This window comes from Rhopalosiphum maidis, chromosome 2 (genome assembly GCF_003676215.2).
Source record: "Rhopalosiphum maidis isolate BTI-1 chromosome 2, ASM367621v3, whole genome shotgun sequence".
NCBI classification, from domain to species: Eukaryota; Metazoa; Arthropoda; class Insecta; order Hemiptera; family Aphididae; genus Rhopalosiphum; species Rhopalosiphum maidis.
The window spans coordinates 68,726,541-68,749,565 of record NC_040878.1 but is presented as its reverse complement, the minus strand read 5'-3'; the positions used below and the strand labels follow the sequence as shown (position 1 = coordinate 68,749,565).

The window sequence follows — 23,025 nt, the reverse complement described above, 5'->3', positions numbered from 1 at the left end:
TTTTGGAGAAAAATTGAATTATTTTTTCTGAAGCTATAGAATGTAATCGTTTAATTTGGATTTTCGGCTATAATGTAAGTATTCGTATGTACAATGCAGGACACAGTTTTTTACTGTTTCCCCCCAAAAATTGGGCCAAAATCAACACAAACGGTAAGAAACGGAAGCTCATCACTCTGTACCTGTAGCTATAACTCTTGGTTACCTGATGCAGTCTTATAACTTCCGACGACACCGCGGTAATAAATTATTAATTCATATCGATGACAATCTTTTACGCCCAGTTAAATGTTTTGTTTTGTATTTTCGACAGTTTATATTATTATATTAATATATTACGCAATTGATAAAAATAATCATAATAATACAACATTTAGGTAGTCAAATCGGATGATAATCAGTTGTGACTTGTGATTTAAATACTATATAATAATTACGTAATAACTAATAAGTAATAATCCATAAAATATAGATACTAAAACGATTATAATTCAATAAATGTAAATGTTTATATTAAATATATATAATTTAAATAAAAGTAATTAAATAAACATATGGCAGATATATATAATATTCAATAGGTATTATATCATATTAGTTAATAATAATATATACTGACACGATAAAAAACACAAATAACTTACTAATAATAATTTCAAAAGGGCACGAGGGTAACACAAAATGTTTTAAACAAAATTTTAAATTGTTTAAATGTTGTACAAATTGTATTATTAATATTGATTTCTCGAATAAATTAATACCAAAATAATGAGTGTTATCTCTTACTATGGTTACGAGGTGTATTTTAATTAAAAAACGATTAAAATAAACACAAATAATGAGGTTCTGATCATATGGCAATCTAGGCAGGTATATGTATGATAATTATTGGTCACAGGCTAAAAAATATAGCATATAAAATATAATGCAATTATCATTCGTTTCTTTTTTTTAGTTTGCGTTCACGTGTCATACAGATTCACAGATTTGTATACAGTAAATATATTAGCAAGAGTGTATAAACCGGAAACATTGCCGGAAATGCGGCGTATTTAAAAATTGAATCGTTAATTAAAATTCGAAAAAACCCGACGTCATCGTTTAGGTACTCAAATAAATTATTCGACTGTTTCAATTTTCAATTATCATAATACCCGCGAAGTATATTGTACACACTACGTCGAATGATTGTATAATTTATGTGCAACTTGACGCGGAGACAATTTTGGTTTTACCATCGCGCTTCTTAAAAACATTCATGACAAAATATTAGGTACGTGGTTTAAAATTGGGTCATGGTCATACGAACACGGAAGAATAATAATAAAAATAGGTAAAATACTAATACTATTTATAATAATAATAATAATAATAATACGTTCGAGTCATAATATATGAATTGTCGTCTGCAGCACGTGCGATTTATCAGCCTCCGCCGTACATATAAATTATAATCCCGGAAACTCGTCGCAGTCGTTACGTATATTATAATACGATTGATATATTATACTTTATACTGGCGTGTTGGTAAAACTCTGATTTGTATGTGCGTTTTGTTCTTGTTCTTGTATAACAAACGTACCGTTGACGTGCGCTTCTTCGGCTTCTTTCTCATTTAAATCGTCGTCCTGTTGAGAGTAGGAAAAATATATTTTAAAAATCTGTTAAGCAATAGCAGCAAGTAATAAAGTATCGTGTATATATGATATTTATTATAAAGCGGTACATATTTTTCATTTAATTTCATTAATATAGAAATCGTATTTTTTTCCGGTCGTTGTACGCTTTTTAACTTTTTAGTTTAAGCTTTTTAACTTTGCAACGTTCTATTAATATATTATATCGCGTATGCACCAAGGGATAAAAATTATTATTATGTGATAAAGATAACATATTATGTTCGTATTAATTATTGTACAATACAAAATTGCAGTATTATTGAAATATTGTAACAAATATAGAAATGTATATGTATTAGATAATAATAAAAATAAATAAAACAAAAACCTTTAAGAGTGACGAATATAATATAGTATAGATACTAGGCATACTATTATAGGTATCTTTTTTAAAATAAAAAAAAACTATGGAAACAAAATATTTATTGTCGAAAATGTTGATGTGGCGTAGACGCGTAGTAGCAGGTTCGGCTGATCATTCAATTGAGTGTAAACAGTAACGATGGATAGTGCATAAGTACCTACCTATTACTAAACATTGCTCGTGACAGTTGCAACTTGTAGATACTAGTTTATACTACTATACTTACTATCGAGTGTCGATTGACGATTGTAATTTCTACATATAAAGAACATAAAATAGTATTGACTATTGGTATACCTAACCGTATTGTATGTACCTATCTGAATAGATTAAAATATATCGAAGTGTATTACTAATCGATTATTCAAACCAACCAAGGACGTTTGAGAAAATATTTTTTTGAGAGCCTCTCGATTGTTTATTGTATATACTATCTATACGATGATTGGCAAATTTATATTATTTATTTTCATATTATTCTGCTGTAATCATATTTTTCGATAAACATGAAAATGGATGTTATTTATTATTATTAATATTATTTGTTTTGCAGGATTGCGTAACCACCACTATCACAGGGACAGAGCATACATCTATTTACATAATATACCAATGTGCCATGCTGAAATTATACACTTAAAAACTTTAATAACGAGTAATGACGTTACACCTACGAGGCTACGAACTATAATAATACTGCATCGTGTCCGATGAAACCTCGTTTTTGAAGTTGTGAATTTTCACCGTTTTCCTGATTGGCAAGCAGCCAAGTATTACAGGATGTCAGTGATGTAATGATGTAAATAAAATATAGTCATCGGTATACCTTTAGGTATATTTGTCATGCTATAAAATGACGGGAATACATGTGCAATATCTATTCGGTGATTTATAAATCGTAATGAATATCTGAAATGCGATAGTCGAATTAACTTTAATTTATGTACATGATACTACTAATCTACATAATTAGTGTACAATACCTATACACAAAACTACATGTTATACCTTATGCATAGATATCCCTGGTTCTATTTATAAATATATATATATGTAGTATTATATTATTAAAGTTATTAAATTAACACATATGCATATTTAGAAAGGGTTGAAGGGTAAAAGAGACTTAGTTCCCGCAATAATGTCCATAATCCACGGTAAATAAAAATAAATACACCTTAGAAGTTACTTAAAAATGCCGCTGACTAATGGAAAAGGGAAATACAATGATTCATCATATAATCAGATTTATAAATTTTATAAGCTACATGGAATTTATTTTTTATGGATATATTATGGTAAATTCATTACCATAATATACAATTATTTTTATATAATTCAATAGATATTATATTTACTAAGTTGTCTATAATGACACGTTTTAAATTAGGACATAGCCGTGCGCAGGAGATATACCCCGAAGTTTTTTAAGGGGTGAACATCGACTCTGGAAAAAGCTCTTTTTGAGCAAGAAAAATAATTATTGCATATACCCGGAAAAAAGGTCTGCGTATTTATTGCTTAATTTTTTTTAATTGAAAATACTTTTTATGGTTAAAAATATACAAAAGATGGACGATAACAACTAACAAGTATGATAGTATATATTAAGTTACAGCTGTTTAAAATTTGTGATTATTTTGTCGTGAGGCGGTAGGCACTACTTCATACGTGTTGGCGATTACGCGTATCTTTATATTTGCTATAAAAACAAAAAAACTATAGTAGGTAGCACTATCGACTATTGTCATTATATAGGTCCTCGGTAAAGTGAATTTACTCCGAATACAATGATAATAACGTCCGTAATAAATGTTGAATTGACAAACTTTGTTCGAACCAAGTTTGACCGAAAAATTGTGATTGTCTAACTATACTCTAGCTTATTATAATACATTAATACATTATACATATATTATTATGTGTTACCTGCTCTAATTCCTCTTTGGACAAATGTTGAACAATAGCCACCGTGTAACAATCTCCGATCAGGTTGTTCGTAGTCCTGAATCTGTCCCTGTTTTGCGATATATATTAATATTATAAATTATGATTCTTTTGTAAAACGTGTGTATTATACATTTATATATTATATAATAGAGATACTAGATATAATGGTATATATCTGTGAACTGTCGTAATGTTGTATAGGATACTCACACTAGCCAATCGACAGCAAATAGTAGAGATACGTCTTCGGTGGGTATGTTGATGACGCTACACAGCATTACCACCAAGACGATAGCAGCCGACGGAATAGCCGCCGAAGACATACTTGCCGCCGTGCAAGCCAACCTGCAGTCGATTGTCAGCAAAATAATAAATTACTGATTTGTGAGAGGCAGTACAGACATTATGTGCATTTTTTTTTTTGTTATCAACAAATAAATTCAAACACTGATCGTTATTATACTTATTGAAGACACGTTTTTTACCTATTGGCTTTTATTAAAAAATATATATCCATGAGGTGGATTGCGTCATTACTGATTTGTAACGATTAAAAAAATATTCTAGGTAGTGCCCCGCTGTTACAGATTAGTGGTATACTATATATAACTATTTATATTTATTTTACATATGGACATATACTTAATAGTTAATTACCATATTTTGATCGAAGTGTAACTGGTCCGGTGTTCGAATTTTTATCAGAACTGGTTTTTTAGTCAAGCATTTTATTATAGATATAAAAATAGCCCAAATTGTATTATGAACACGATAAAGTAACTATAATAATCACTTTTTATTAATCAATGAGAGTAAGATACGATTTGGTATGTTAATTTTATATGCAATGTAAAAATACTTCCATTATATTATACAGGGTAATTCACCAAGTATGTTCACCCTCTTTTAACGTTTAATAATGCGTTTATTTGAATTCTAATTTTTTAAATTTCTAAGGTAATTAAAGACCATATTTTTAAATACTTCGGTTTCTATACCATTTTAGGAGTGAATGGTCTTATATCTATTAAGCTTATTATCATAGACTTATTATCCTTTGTACGGGAAATTGATAACTTAAAAATTACCCAATAACATTTCAATTTAATACTTCAACATTTTAAAAAAAATCATCTGTTTAACAATTTACAAAAATATGCTAGTTCTCATTTTTCAAAAAAAAAAAAAACCGTTATTGCTACAGTACAGTAAAGAATACTTATTAATGGCATAAAAATCCAAGTATTTGAAAATATGGTCTTTATATTTTTTACTTATAAGAAAAAAAGTTGGAAAACATACTAAGCGAGTTATACTGGTGATATACAATCGACATTGTGTCTTAGTCTGAATACAATTGTTTACTACACTCACTAATGAGTAATAGTAATGATAATTATCTTTTAATAAATATTAATCTTATATAATATTATAATCTATAGAGAACAGATCATATTAAAATTTAAAATATACGTTTATTGTTGTTTTGGAACCGTTATTGTTTTTTTAATGTAAAATATTCTCATATTGTATTGGCGTTAACTGTTAAACAATGTTGTTTATACATAATATTATTGAACGGTTTATGGAAAAAGTCGAAAATCAAAATGGTGAGTATCGAATAACGTGTAATTCGATACGTATTATACTATTATATTGTTATAAGGTTGTATTATATATATCATAGAAACCTTTGATATCATACCCGATAGTGAAAATTTCTCCAATGCCTAGTTGCAAGTTATTGATTTGTGCCAAGAATAATAGTGCTACACTTAGGTATAGAGCCGAGCCGTCCATATTGATTGTACCAATTGGAAGGACAAATTTAGTGATTTTCGGATTCATCTTTAATTTTTCGTCCAACACTTTAAATGTTATTGGAAGAGATGCTGACCTAAGATAAAACGTTAAATTATAAATTAAAATAAAATTTTTAAAGCTTGAGATCATAATATAATATTAATCAGAAAATAACACGTAGGTAAAATATTTGAATGTTATAGATACCTACATTATGATTTATGAATCCTTGAAGTATTTAGTTTTCACTAGTCATTCATGAGTCATCATTATTGATTATAATTATAAAATATTAGTATTTATTTATCAATTTTTTAAAAACAATATTTTTAATATCTATTATAGGTTAAGTAGTTAGTATCTATAGTCATCTATACAAACGAAATAATATGTAGAATTATGTTTTATAGCTCAAATTAATATTCATATAACTGAAATGTGTATACACTATACAGTGTATATAGTATCTATTTTAGTATATAAAAAACACTTATAAGTCGTAACTATTAGTTATCAGTGGCATTGCCTAACTTTGCTGGTCAACCGTACTGTAATGTTAGCTATTAAGTAAACACAAAATATTCTTAAAAATAATTTTGTTTATGAAATATGTTTTATGAAAATGTGATTAAAATTAGTTTTAGAAAATATTAGCCCATAATAATTAAAAAGTTTTTAGGTTAAATTTGGTCTTTTTTTATGTTAAATTGCATTATTTTATAAATTGAATAAAATTTTAAAATAATTTCGAGAAAATAAAAATTAATTTTTTTTAAAAACTGACAATTTATAGAGATAATTAAAAATAAAATAAATTTAAAGTATGCTTACCCAATTATTATTGATACCAATCGTTTTATTTTTTTTTACATTTTGCTATAATTTCTAGATTAGTTTTCAAAAACTATAATTACACAATAATAAATAAATATTTCTGTAACTTGTTTTATATTAATTTGAATTTAAAATTATACTTTCTTTTTTTTATATAAAACGTGGTTTTTAATCCAAATTCTATATAGTTGTAAATGTTATAATGTTTAATAGGAATTTATGTATTGTTATTTGTTTGAAGAAACTTTGGTTTCCATAATAATTTAACAAGTGTATATGTAGGTGGAATAAATTCAGCGATTAGGTAGTGCAGAAGTAGAATATTATAGTCATATTTTGTAAAAACGAATACTGTAATATAGTTATTATTTTTAAAATGTCGATAGTTCTATCCTTATATTTGTATACATTTCACGGGATGATATTTGATTAATAGTATTATGATTATACGAAAACAAGTCTTACTTGGAAGCAGTGGCAAACGCGGTCGCTAGAGCGGGTCCCAGTGACACGTAGTACGGCCACGGAGACTTCTTCACGATCACAAAATAAATGATTTGTATGACTACCAGCTGATAAAATAGGAAACCGCCGACCGTCGTTACGATGAATAAGCTGAGCTGAACCAGCGTGTTGGTGAGATCGACCAGTGTGATGATCTTACCGCATATGACGCTGGCCACTCCAATGGGCGTAAACCTACAGATACGTTCTGTAATAGAGGTTACTGGGTGTACGTGCAACAATATAATATTATGTAAATGTTATTTATATTATAATACGGTATAAATGGATGACGATTATAGCAATATCTTCCATCGTCCTAGCCCCGGACGATGGATATCGAATAAACCATATGCGTATGTGTATATGTGTATAGTTATAATATACTATATATATATATATATATAGATTTTGTTAGACGCTTGCAAGTAGTGTACAAAATTTACCAAATCACTCCGGTGAGTATCTTTTGCATCACCTCGTAGGTGACCGTGAAAAAGTTCAAAACGGGTTGTTTACGTTCACCCATCGTGCCCAGTACGGTTCCGAAAATCAAGCAAAAGAATATTATGCCCAATGTATTTGTACCGTCCCTGCAAATGTTTTAAAAACATTTTTTATTTTCTTCAAAAGAAGTACCAAACAGCAGATTTTGGCACGATGGCTAAAGATTTATTTATATGTATATGTAAGCTATGAAAGCGTGTATAGTTTAGAGTTTAGCTATATTGAACAAAGTCAAAAGTTGAGGCAATTATATTATTAAATATTATCTATAGCCATTAGCCAACTGCACACGCAGATAATGTTGTAGTATATTACTTGTATTTTACGACTTTTTTCAACGTTTTCGTGTTATTAAAACCCATGACAGTCTCATATTCGGTTAATGTCTGAAAATATTCACAATTGTCAATATACAAATTAACTATATACTATTTTGGATACTAAATAAAAACATAAGTGGTGAAGATGATTTTTAGTAATTTTTAATAATGAATGAATTTTATATTTTATTTTAAATTATATTTATGTTATATTTATATACGTGATTATTTTATTATTTCTAAAGACAATAAATTGCATGTATTTCAAAGGCGATTTAAAAAGTGGTAATATTTTATATTATTTTTATTGATTGCAATTCATAAAATATTATTTTGAAGTTTGAAGTAAGAGCATTGAGTAGTTACAGTACTTTTGAAAATATTAATACTTATATAATATTATACAAATATTGAATAGTATTTAGGTATTAATTATATCTTACTTGCTGAATTGTAGCTTGAAACAAATTTTCTGGCAATAAATTCCTAAAAAACAAAAAATAGTAAAGTAAATTAAAATTTAAAGACAGTAGTACGTACTAATTATATTTATACAAATTTTAAATTATTCGTATACTTACAAAGTATAAACTATAGCATATTATTATTTTATAATATATCAATATTATTTTTTGATGTTTATTTTAATATCTACTCGTATATATAATACAGTTTGATTGATTAGAATTTAAAATTCTGATCGTTGACCACTTTTGAATCGTTAATTTTCACGTCAAACAAATACGATTGGTTATAGTAATATTTTACTTACTTTCCCATATCTAAAAATCCATCCATAACATTCATTTTTTTAGGTCCTGAAAACGACGTGGTATTTGTCAACCTTAAATCCGGACTGCCGGGATGAACGAGCAGACCGAGCGTTAACCCCAAGCAGACATTAAAAACAGACGTAAGGACAAAATACACAATAGTTCGGACTGCTACATTGCCGTTTTTGCTTATGTCCAAATTAGCAGCACCTGGAAATAATGTTCGTTCATGATGTATATAATTAATATAAATATGGCTACACTTATAAACTATATAGTCTTAAGTAAATTAATATAATAAATATATTGGCTTATTATTTATTAGTCTATTCAATAGACTAATAAAATTAGAATAAACTCTATTCTATACATTGTACTTTGTAGTACTTAATGTGAAATAGTGATATTAAAATAAAATCATAGAAACTGGAAGATTATAATTTTTGTTCACACTTATCAATTTCTATGCCAATAAAACATTCGTAAAATAAAAATATTATTTAGTAAAAAAGAATGAAAATAAGTATTCGCGGATAAGGTGGTCAAGGTAGGTATAACACTACAACAATAAATTTAAACGATATAAATGTTTGATATTTATGAACCATATAAAACGCGAGTTATACCTTCAACGATTTAAATAGTAAATATGTATTATGTATTTATATATTGTAATATTAACCTCAATGAATATATCAACAAAGTTAAAAATAAACTAATAGAGTTATTAGTTTTTTTCTGAAGTGTCTGGACTTTTGATGCAGCAAACAGTAGAACAAAAATCTATCAAAATGTGAACCATATTGTGGCATTGTTCAGATCTTAATTCTACGTTTTGAAATTGCAGAGGAAATATATCTTAGTTTTACTTTGTTGTATAATGATTTATGTTACTGTTTAATACTAACAGATTTCAAAAATGTTTTATTATTATATATTTATAAATCTAAACTCTTAACCTTATAGAATTTAATTAATTTAAGTACTTAGTAGTAATAGTAGTAGTAGTAGTAGTATGATGGATTAGTAGTAGATAAATATATAAATATATTTAAGTAGAATAATTAAAAAATACTAAAAAATATAATTTTTTTCATAAATGTTGTTTTATATTGACCTTTAAATTATGTAAGAAATATTTTAGATTTCGTAGTAATAAGTGTTTGTGTCCTACGTTAAATAAACACTGTATCATTTTTATAATTTACAAATATTTAATAGGTAAATTTAAGTTTAAATATTCTTTAATAATCCCGTTTAAAAAGTTAATTTTAAAGGAAAAGCATTAAATATACCAAATGAAACAAATCACAAAGTTACTGCTATAAATATTAAATTTACATAAACATTAATGAAAAAATATATTATCTAGATTTTAGATAAATCATTAAATTATATAGAAATTGTACATGTCTGAAATGGATATTTTTCTGTTATTACAGTCTTAAGGCTATAATAGAAATTAAAAATATATATTATTGTACTTCTCATTATATATTATAAATTTATCTAATAGTTTTAATAACACATAAAATATGATTGATTTATTATTTACTAATTAATAGATTCCAAACTCCATACATACACTAAAATGTTTTGCTATTTCAAAGGACTTAAGCAATTATCAAATAACTATAAATATAAATTATACGAGTCGTTTTAGAGAAAAAAATATTGATAAAAAAATAATTTTTATATACAGTATGGTTTGGATGTAATAAAACTAATTCAACTGAAAACAATTTATGTTTACAAAATGTACTTGTATGCGTCCTATTTTTAATTTTGCTTTTGAGTCATCACTTATCAGTTTTTAATAATTGCATTTGACTGGTATATTAAGTTTGACATACTATTTAATATAAATAATAATACTACACTTACCAATAATTAAACATGATATAATGAATGGTAACACCATCAACTTTAAAGTCCTCAAGAAAAGGTCACCGGGATATGAAATTAGAGTGATAGTGTCACTACTAAGATGCAACGGTCTTAATGTTAAACCTGAAATCAAATCAAATAAATTGAATGAACTATGATTTGGTATTATTAATAAAATAATAAACTTCATTGTAACTATTGTAAGTATTCTAATATACATTTATTTATTTCGAGATTCGAAAATATAGAATATAAAAGTCTTTAGTTTAATTTTAATTAAAAATCTGTTTTAAAATATATCATATTATAAATTGTTATTGGTGTAATTAAATTAATAAAACACGTATCAATGTATCATGTTTGTAAGAAATATTATGATAAATTATCATTGCAATTTTAAAATTGTATTAATAAATGTTTAATGAAGTATAAGTTGTATAATATTATAAAAAACAGTACATTATTAAATGATAAATAAGTGCCTTTTAATTGTTGATAAAAACTATAATATATTATGAAATTTAATTATAGAATCATGGTAAAAAAAAAAAAAATTGCCGGATTAAAATGATTCTCATAAACATAGGTCAATATAATATTTTAATTGGTTGCATTTATAATTATTGATTTTGAAAAAAAAATCATATTTACTGGTTAATGGGTGTTTTCAATTATTTTTATATTACAGATTAATTTTTATTTTGTTAAAATTACTAAAAAATTAAAACAACTTCAATTTGTACATTTTTATTATAAATTTTACAATACTATTGGAATACAGCAATTTCAGATGAAATAAAAAAACAATGAATGTTATAGATGAAAATTAATCTAATAATATTTTATATTTTTATTATTTTATTATTTATAATGTATTATTAAGTGTGGTTTTAGGTTTAAACGTAAGTAGGAAGAGTTATATAAAATAGTGTTATAAACTATACAAAGAAATAAGCTATACGTATATGTGTATTTTTTATTTTTAAGCAGTAAATAAATAATTTAAAACTATAAAAATAGTCCTACATATTTGTTTTTGAAATTTAACAAAGATTATTTTTAATGATACATTTTTATCATAATTTTTTGAATTTATAATTGTTATTTTAAAATTGAATTAAAACTATGAAGAAAAATATACTTGTCCTAAATTAGTTTAAAATCAAACTAAATATTAAAAATATTATTAAGTGTTCATAACATTTACGTCATCTAACATCTAACATTATATGGTAACTTATATTTATGTAAAAAAGGGTTCAGTTCGTAAAAATATATAAAATAAAATAAAAACAATTAAAAACAATACCAACTACTAATTTGAAATTTTTTATGTAAGAATATGTTGGCAGTTTTATTCATACATAACGTAAGTACTCTCTTTAAAATCAAAAATATACACTCTTTGTTTCTTATAAAGAATATACAATTATTGACCTTGAACGACTTCAAGGTTATGAGTTTTGTACATCTGAATTTCATTTAACTTAGCTTGTACGTATATATTGTTAGTATTGGTATTGTGATTAATATGTACCTATAAGTACTCGTATGGTATGCGATTCTGCACCCACGACCCACATACATTTTGTATAATATTATCTCACCTAATTGATTATTGTTATATACATCATACATTATCTATAATACGTTTAAATACGTATACAAATATTTTATGTAATAAGCTAGTAAACAACAAATTGTTCCAAAAACAGTAATTCTCAGGTATACTCAGTGACTAATAATTAGTTAAATTGTGGCTCTTGAGCGGAATATAGTGCGGGGTTACCGAATAAACTATAAACGGGTCATCAAATTTTTGATTATTTAGTAATATTTTCAATTCGATACTTAAAAAACTACGAACAAGTAATTTTAGTTCTATATTATATATACAAAATTGAAGATACCACAATAGGCCACACTGTTACTCCTTAAAATCCATCCCCGGGTATACTTATTATTATAATATCGATGTACCTATGCAAAGATTTTAGGAGAATATTTGTCCGTTAGGTAGGTTTAAAGCATGATCTAAGGTATTATCTTAGTTCACAGTTTAAAGTGATTTCATTTTTATGTAAGGTCATGAAAATTAATAATTTTAAATATTTCATTGATGTAAGTAGGCATTTATTGTTATCTCTAGGAAAAGGTAAGTTTAATGCACTCGATTTAAGAAGTTTATGTAGGATTTGTGTAATAAAATACAAATAATACAAATGTACTAATTAGTAGAGAATATTGAAATTATGTCTAATCAAAAACATGGATTGTGTTTAATGTGTTACATAAAATATTATCATTACAATATCTTGGGTAATTTTTAGAAAATAATAGATGTACACATAATACGTATAATATTATACAGTAGGTAGTTGGCACGTGATAATCTATACTAAATTTAGATTTTTACCCACAACCTGGACTGAAGCAACGGAAAGTGACAACAATATAAGTAGAGATTCTGTACCTATTTGATACAGAAACTCTAATCCGCGGCTGCTTAAGATTTCACACAAAATAAAATCGCAATAATTCTATACGATCAATCTTACATAAATTACAGGAATTTAAGTACCTAACATTGGAACAACTACGCGTATATTATTACATCTCGCTGGCCACCGTTTAAATAAACACGCACTCACCCAAGAGCACTCCGAATGCGACCGATACCAAGATCAATATGAGTAACTTGTTGGACTTCAGCCATTTCACCAAAGTGTTCACGTTGGGCGAATTCTTGACCTTTGAAATGATGGTGAACGTCGACTCTGCTCGTTGTCTTTCCATGTCGTCTGTAGAAAAACAATATGACACGTAAAATAATGGGTATAGCACAAAATAGATATATTATTGTTTTCAATTTCGGATTTTTCATGGTCAGAAACAAAGTACTATGATATCGCCATCGTGTAACGCGGTCCAAAAACGACGTATAGACACGGATGTACTATCGCGTTAATCTAACCTCTGGAGTGCGGCGCGGCGTGATCGTCAAAATGGATTGCGAATACGGAAGACTGCAGTTTTTTACCGCGTATAATCGTAGACAGGCAGCTACATATAATAGTGTATAGGCAGATGTTGTGTTACGATAAATCAATAATATTATAATATTGTACGCGACCCGAAGATTTGGGCATCGCTGTCGCGCTGTACGCGGTCGAAAAAAATGCGCGGAGCCTCGTGATTTTTGTACACACGCGACTGCAGACTGCTGGAGGAAACGCGCGCAGAACAAAACCGCACGCAACGACGACGACAGTCTACCTACGATGACGATGACGATGATAATGGCAATAACAATAATGATAATATTACATCGTGCCAGCGTGCGTTGTACCTGTGCACACACTCACACACACGGTCGTATTTACGAGTGAATTATAGACTTGTGCGTGGTTCGACGGTTACCTGGGTGGTGGTAACCAGGGGGAACTGGTTTTCGGGACGAGAATGTCGGACGCCGACGCGGTCGCTTGCATGGGCTTCGCGCGACGACGCTCCAGCCGACCGCGACGGCACTGCGTGCACATCGATATTATTATATTATTATGTCCGCCGCCGCTGACATTATTTTATTTTATCGTTACTGTGTGTGTGTGTGTACTACGCGTAGTTCGTGTAGAGAAAAAAAAACTAAATTATTTTATCATGACGGTCGCTCTTCGTCGGGTCCGTGGCAGCGGGGCACGGGGGAAACTGCGACTGGCCGCGCGATTTTGACACCGTGCGCGCCTCGGAAGGAAGGAAAACCGCTATAATATTGCTGCAGCTGTATAGGCCTATATTGTAAGACGTATATGTTGCAAGTACGTTTTATTTAATGCCCCACCGATTTAGTCCTCGGGGTCACGTCGCAGGAGTAACGGTCATCAGGTGTATACAAGTATATAATTCATATGGTGATGTACGAAATCGCATTAGGAGTATAATACGTCTAAGTAGGTCTGTACTGCAGTCTACTACACGTGTATAATTTATACTATATTATTATAGTCATCTGTTGTCATACGGCGTTTATTTATTGGGTTATTCTTTTATTTTTCGAGGGGGAGAGGGTGATTATAAGTGATGACCTTAAAAAAAAAACTAAACCTAAAATTGTCTTTTACATTTATTAAAAACATTTTATTATTAAAACATAAAAATAATAAAAGATTTATTGTGTGGAAAATATAATTTTGGTCATCATCGTCATTTCTGTAAATAGGCCATTGCAGCCTAATACCTGAACACAGTATGTGTACGGATGTTGGGGTGTCTTACAGCTCATTACTTCGGCGTAATTACAGTAAACGCTAATTTTTTATACTCCATTAAATTATCGATTAGCTATAAATATGATTATTTTATAACGTGCTTAGTCTTCTGCAGGACATAAAGATTCTAAAGTAAAAAATATGTTAAGCAACAAATGATGATTACAAGTAATTTTGCATCTGGTATGTCACACGAATAAGAAGAGTTAGTCTTTAAGCGGAGGTTAAAGAACAAACAAATGGTCCAAAGGAATTTATAGTTACGGGATATGCAGTAAAAAAATGTATGAAATAATCTATACCTAGGGGCTAGGATCCTAGGACAACACAATCTTAAATACGGTACTGGTTGTTTGTTTCCAAACACGTCTGATCACTTACTGTGTATAAATATAACATATAGGTACCTAAAATACTGCTCTATCTGCTGACTATAGCTTATAATAAATTATGTAACTACATGCTTAACCATTTGAATACTTAATGAAAATTCTTAATTCAAGTTTTAAAAGATTTACATAAGTATTAACTCTATAGATTGGTAACCTAAGATTCTTAAGAAACACGAAAACAAACGGTTTAATATGTTTTGATTATTAGATAACATAAAGCTAAGGAGACCACACGAGGTCAGTAGGCAGTTTTTGTAAATTTGTAACGATGGCGCAATCTTAAAGATGTTGACCGCACCTAACTATACTTCTCTTTAGGCGTATAAGATTTCTATGTTAATAGGTTTTTCGATTTTTTTATTCTTTGATTTTTGTTTTTTTAACATTGTGTAAACTGCATAATATACCTAATATAATATTATGCCTATTGACAAATAGGTGGAAAAACCAGATAGCATTCAATTATTTCATTATAGATTTTGAGTTTTACACATTCACTTTGATATCACTATAAAAGGTTTAATTTTGAAATAGGCATACAAAAAAGAGTAGACGATACGTTATTATATACTTATATATATATATGTAAATATTAAGATTTAAGGATGGTGAAACACAATGAGTAGTCGCATAAGTGTGAAATTTGATAATATGCTGCATTAAATATTAATATTTAATATAATATGCGTAATACGTACTTACCTACCAATTAAGAAAATTACAGTGATAATTAATTTATATTATACTATATTACATTCGTATTAATTTTGTACATTAGACTTTTCATCAGAAGTATTTCAAATACAAATTAGTCGATTTATATTTATCAAAATTAAAAAAATCATTATTTTACAGCTTACAATAAATAATCAGTCCATATTGGAAAAAAAGTAATTTGTATTTTAAAATACAGTCCTTATGAGTTATTGCTTCCTTTTCCTTTCTATTCTTTGAGGATGCTTCAATTAAGTTTATCAAGCTTACGTGTTCACTATTGTACTAATCAAATACTTATAACAAAAAATGCATTGTTGATTATTTTAACGATGCATAATCATTATCTCCATAAATATTGTCGTACCCCCCCCCCAAAAAAAAAATATATATATATTAATACATAGATTAAAGTACTGCTTATCTACATAAAACTAAATGTTTGAATTATATACTAATTGATATAATTATTAATTACTTTATACAAAATATAACATTTTATGAAAAGCACAAATATTTATTTTAATAATGAGTGTTATTTATGTTTAAGAACTATGTTCGTCAAGTTGGCTCTTTAACTTTATTCAGACATTTTGAAAATTATGTTCACAGTTAGCAAGTTGTTTGTATGAATTTTTAAAGCTATTTTTAGAATTTTCAAATTCATATTATTAAGTTGTTGGAGAATAGGGTAGAGTAGAGCTAATTGTACGCAATCCTTAATAATCAGCTCCGAAAGCTTAAAATTATTTAAAAATATTTTCTACTATTATCCAAAATTGTTAAAAAATTGTTTTTAAAAATATATTTTATATTTTATAGTTTTAGTAAGAATTATTTTTTACGAGAAATCTTATACCAAATTTTCAATACTTAGTTATAAAAAGTAAAGTTATTATGAATTTCTAAATATAAAATAGGTGCAATTTAGTCAAAATTCTCTTTTCAAATGAGTATAAAGAAAATGTTGCCTATGTATTTTTAGTATTTTTATATAAATATATGATCAATTAACTTAAGTAAAACCTTGTATTAGATTAAAATATTTTTATGTAAAAAATCATTTTTTATTAACATTAACATAAAAAAACTAAAAAAATTCAATTTTTTTTTTTAATAGCTTAAAAATAGTCAAAATATTTCAAAAATTTTATCGTAAATTAAAAATGATAAATAAATGATAATATAAACATTGATGAAAATGCCAAGTATCTGAGTTGACATAAAACTTTGAAAGCTTGTTCTGACTGGGGAACTTACTTGCAAATTCTGAAAATAAACTTTCTAAATCTTGCTAACTGTAGAAAATATATTAAAACATGTTTAGATTTTCTGAGTCGACATTGAAGGGTTATGTGAATTGGCTCTGCTATATCCTATTTTCCGATAACTGCCATAATTTTCCTTTGCATATTTTAAAAAAATTCATGTAAATTCTTGCAAACTATTTGTTAACTGTGAGCATATTTTAAAAAATGTTAAAATAAAATTGAAAGGCCAACTTCACGGACTCTTAAGAAGTTAACAATTACTTTAAAGTTTCAAGCTTAGGAATAAAATTTAGAAGTTGTTATATAATATCGATTATGTAAATAAATAAATACGTATAATCTACCAATAGTTATTAATTATATATTTATATATCCATTTAAGATAATTAAGTGTAATGTATATTTTGATTAAATAATTATATCATGTTATTTTTTTTATAAACATATAATAATTTATTATTTAATTTTAGTTTAATTCTATATTATGTTTACATACATGGACATAGAAAAATGATATCTGTATAATACAATTTTACTTTTAAATTTTAATCATGCTGAAGTCTTAATTATTTCAGTAATTATTGATCGAATTTATTCATTACGAAAACATTATGAGTACGCGAGCCACATATTTGGTACAATGATACTGTACTATCATATTAAATAATTCGCAGTTTTTTTCAAAACTAGAAAAAATATTAAAAATTAGGAGATTAATGAAATTAAAATGTTGAAACGTCAATATTTTCAGAAAAATAAACTCTAGAAAATGACCATCTTCAATTTTTTTTTAAATAAATAAATATAATTTGTAACTTTTTCATCATATCATAAAATTAAATTAAAACATGAAATATTTGTAGTTCTTGTCCCTCTGAATCTTATTAAAAAATCAAAATTATGATATTTCCATTATTTAAGGAGATATCGCAATGAGTATCAAAGTAATCTATTTTTATATATAATTTGAAATTAAAAAATAATCTATGATACGCAAGGCCGTCCCAAATAAAATAACTATTTAAACATAAGTTAAATTTAATTAAAATAATAATTGAACTTACTTAAAAAATTTAATTTTTCTATTTTGAAAAATCAAAATTCAAATGTTTTAAATTATTTAACGAACTATATTTTAGTACTTAAATTGTATTATAGTATTTGTGTTGGACAGTTGGTAATTGGAAAATTAACTTATATACCTTCGTCGTTATTATAAATTATAATACACCTATTAATAAATTATTATGCCGTCATATTTGTACTTTGTAGTATTTAAAAAATTATTTATAAATTGTATAAAAAAAATATAATTTGGCAAGTGCCTACTCAAATACTTAATGTATCAATATGCCAACTGACATATACATATTGACACATGTATATACATATACACTTGAAGGGTGAGACACCCCCTAAAAGTTAAAACTCCCTTCGGGACGACCCTGATACGCACGTGCTTATTATTTAAAAAAAAATATAAAACAAATGCACACTACACGTTTACAACAGTCGTCAAGCTTCACTCATAAAATAAAAATAAAACAAATTTCGATTTAAGATTTAATTAATGTAAACTGTAGTAAGTAGTATAACTATAATATTAATCTCATGAATCACACAACACATCTATTGGCTGTACCTTGGATGACGATTTACCGACTGGCGACTATCAACATTCACGGAAAATATAGTAGTTTCAGTTTATTTTTAGATCATTTACAGTGAAAAATAAACTCAATAACAGATTAAAGATACCAATGTGTCAGTGTCGCACGTTCTTTAAATTGACAATTTAATTATATATAAATATTTTATATTGCATAATAAGTAGTTATATACATTTTATCCGTTTATACTGTATACACGTATTTACGAAATATGTAATATTTCGTTTTTCGTAAGTAAAATTAGGTCTTTCTAGGCTATAATGAAACGAGTCCGACTGCCGACTGGTGTTTTCGTTGTGGGGGGGGAGGGTGAGACACTCCCCAAGAACCCCTTTCGGGACGGCTCTGATGATACGTGATAACTATCGTATTAATATAGTAGCGGTGTTTTAATTAAAGCGTGAATGCGATGATATTCTATTTAACGGATTACATATACGAACAACAAATCAATTTAAATGTGTTCTATTTTTAATGTTCTGATCCATCTATTAAACGTATTATATAATTTTAATAAAAAGATTTACATTGGACATCGAATCTATACTTGAATTTCCCATTTTTATTTTATTTTATATATCTTAAAACATAATAAATTTATAAATTCAAATTTGTCATATTTTAATTTTTGGAGAAAAATTCTAAAATGTTGGAAAGGTGATCTCATTATTTCAAAAAGACTTAACGAAAAATGCGTGTGTGTTAGAAAAAACATTTACTGCCTTATATATCTTATTGTCAGCTTTAGACATTTAGTATAGGTACTGTTAACTAGTTGATTTTTCTGTTAGTGTTCGTCCGCATGTGGTCAAGAGGTTAAACTATAAATAATGTTCTTATCAAATTATATAAATACGGCATAACTGGATCTTATAGTGTTTCTATTATATTGTAATAATACGTCAATCATAAACATCCCAATTTTCCCTTATTTAAAGCTTTACTCACTCTTATATTCAGTAGTAAGTAGTAACACTATATAAATTGTGGAAACCATTGAAACACAGTGATGATTTATAACATTATAAAAACCCCAAAAGTGTATGGTTACAGTATACTAATTTATATTAAGTATTCACAAAACTATGGTTTTCAAAAACCTTGTCAGCTATAAAAATAATTTATTTTATTTGTTTTTATTTCAGATACTAAATATTTTAATTTCGAAATAGGTATTGAATTCTGTGTAATTATTTTAGTACGATTAAATATCCATAATCCTACCCGGGCACATGTAATTTGTATGTCTCCGTCTCTCTATAATAATAGATATATTGCGATAATAATTTAATAATTTAATTAATTTAGGCAAAAATATTCTATCACTATCGGTATTTATTATTTAAGTAAAAAACAAATAATCAAACACTAAGCGATGCATCATTCGTGTTTGTTTTTACAAGGTTCTATAATTTTTTTTTGATAACTGGAAGTTTATGCAAATTTACAACAATATTGATGTTAACGTAATTTATTATTAATCGTAGATTAAATTTTGTCGACCCCTACCTTGGGAATTTCACACAAAGTGTGTCGGCGAAATGGGGCAACAAGTTTGTTGAAGAATGATTAAAGCTAAATGATAAAGATATATTGATAAAATTTTAATATATTATATAGTTGCATTCTAGCCTCAGTCTTAGTTTTAATTTTGTTTGTATAATAATAATATTATTATTGTAAAGATTAATTGATGTCAATATATTGTTATAGGCGTTATAGCTATATATATTTTTTTTTTTTTTGAAACAATGTTATTATCACCTACATTTATAACTGTTGGAAGTATTAAATAATAAAAATAATTATTATCACTTGTATTCTATTTTATTATTATTATTATGGATGATGGGTAGATAAAAAACCAGTATAATTACCAATATCTTTACTGCGATGTCGCAGTATGAAACGATGTGATTCACCTTATTTTCAAAGAAGTGGGTTTCATTGATCGAATTTATCAACCGCGAGTTTAGTCGAATATGGATTCAGCGAATGCAATCAAAATAATATACGACGAACCGTATAATAAAATTGCCACAACGACCTCTCTGTGGCACGTCGCACGTGAGATCCGAAGTTTACATACAATAATTATTATAATAATAATTGTTATTTACATACTGCATAAATTACTGTTTGTTAAATCCAACAGACGACGGCCGAACAATATTATATTTTCGCCCCGTTGGTTCACGTATGTTCCAAACGAATATAATATATTATATAGCTTATGCCTATTAGGTAATTTGATACTAATAATACCAATAATAAAGTATCTACTATAGGTCAGATATTATTATTATGAGGGATAGGGCGTGCATTGTTGTAGTATTATGATAGAAACAGATAAATTACATATTTATTCGGTAGATATGAAAATAATATTATAATATATTATGTGCTGCGGAGTAAACGTGGACGGTGACTTTTCGCGAAAAACAAAAAAAATGAAAACAAAATGATTAGGAATCTGCAAACGGGTGCGCGTGGTCGCGTGGAATACATATAAAATCGCGCACGTAATTGAAAACCGAAAATAACAAATCAGTGATGTCTGGTTAGGTTAGGTCTTACACTCTTACAGACAGCATCGCAACTGCAACGGCCAACGACTATTATATACCTAATATAACGATTGACAAGCATCAGGTTCAAATTTTGTAAGTGTAATGTGTGAACGTGCACTTAGTCCCAAAAATATAAGGCCCTGTATTTCACATATTTACTTATTTAACAAACATGGTATAAAATACGGTTTTTGAAAATATTTTTACTTTAGATTCTGAAGCAGTGAATGCATTAGTACACAATGATGAATATGTATTTTTTCCTTTAATATAATGATACTTTTTCTAATCAGCTGTGTATTAATGTTCAAAATCTAATTATTCAAGAGTTCAATAGGTAAAAACGATCAATTATTATTTTATCATCTGTGTTTATATAACCTTAACGCCTAAATATACTCAAAAATATCAATCATATTTCGGCGATATTAACGTTTTCAAATAAATTAACAGTGCTAAATGTTTATTAAATTATACTATTATATACCGCGGTACTATTAAACGTGCTTCGTACGAACCTATTAGAATTCATTAAAAATACATTCTGTATATTAGTCTAGATTCGGAAAAATCAACAGATTTAGATGTGGTAATAAGTATAGGCACACTAAAATATTATTATATAGTTTATTATTCGACTAGGGCTCCATGTCGGATTGCTTATAGTCCAATTTTTTTTTTTCGAATCTGGTCCCGACAAGCAAATCGTATTATATTATAGTAACATGAATACCCACTTAAAATTATGTGTTAATAATGTATAATATCACATGTAGGTAATAACCGATAGGTGTATATTATATTGTGCATCGATCACTCACTGATGTTGTTGTTGGCATGTTTGATTTTCATTCCTGCAGCGTGCCCGCCGCCGGATCTTTCAGCTTATCCCCACGATGCCGACGTAGTATGGACGACGGCAATAATAAAAACTGCAGCCGCTGTGTCTCGACGAAAAGTCACGGCGACAACTGCGACTGCGGGAACGATTGGAGCGGTATCGGCAAAGGCGAAGACGACGACGACGACGACAACGACGACGACAACGACGACGATAATAATAATATAATTATACGCAGCTGACCGTTGGACATTGTCGTTCGACGACCACTCGTGCTGAGCGCACTTCCTACAAAGGGCTTTCGGGGTTTGTCACACAAGCTCATACACCACACACACACACACTTGCTGGTGTGTCGGTGACGCCGTCGGTTCGCCCGTCATCGCGGCGTTGACGTAAACATAAATTATAATGACGGCGGCGTCGAGTGTCACAGGTGTATACAGGGCGATTATTTTGTAAAAGTGTGATGGTGTGTGTTGAACTGTCATATTTTATCCGTGGTATAAATTTGCGCGTTTGGAATTTTTTATTTTTAATTACATTTTTATTTATTTTCGTTTGTAGTGTATTTTCAATTTTATATTCCACGTGTAGCTGAATATTTTTCTGGCGAATTTGATATTCGCGAAAATCGGACTTCTGCAAACCACTAGTTAATATTAGAGTTATGTGTAT

At 27.8% G+C, this 23,025-nt stretch overlaps 1 protein-coding gene across 2 annotated transcripts; it reads right to left on the bottom strand.

Annotated features, from left to right (window-relative positions):
* Positions 1–655: 655 nt before the first annotated feature.
* Positions 656–22,481, bottom strand: LOC113553132 (excitatory amino acid transporter). 2 transcript variants are annotated; one of them, XM_026956300.1, is made up of 12 exons: positions 22,328–22,481; positions 13,273–13,422; positions 10,619–10,744; positions 8,734–8,944; positions 8,405–8,447; positions 7,957–8,027; positions 7,581–7,727; positions 7,096–7,329; positions 5,699–5,890; positions 4,204–4,338; positions 3,973–4,060; positions 656–1,628 (listed from the first exon to the last, which is right to left on the bottom strand). In XM_026956300.1, exons 1-12 carry the CDS (start codon positions 22,356–22,358, stop codon positions 1,512–1,514), a joined length of 1,545 nt encoding a protein of 514 aa, XP_026812101.1. In that variant the 5' UTR covers positions 22,359–22,481; the 3' UTR covers positions 656–1,511. The 2 variants fall into 2 exon arrangements, with proteins under 2 accessions (XP_026812101.1, XP_026812102.1); XM_026956301.1 differs by lacking the exon at positions 22,328–22,481 and adding an exon at positions 13,596–13,967.
* Between the last annotated feature and the right edge of the window lie 544 nt (positions 22,482–23,025).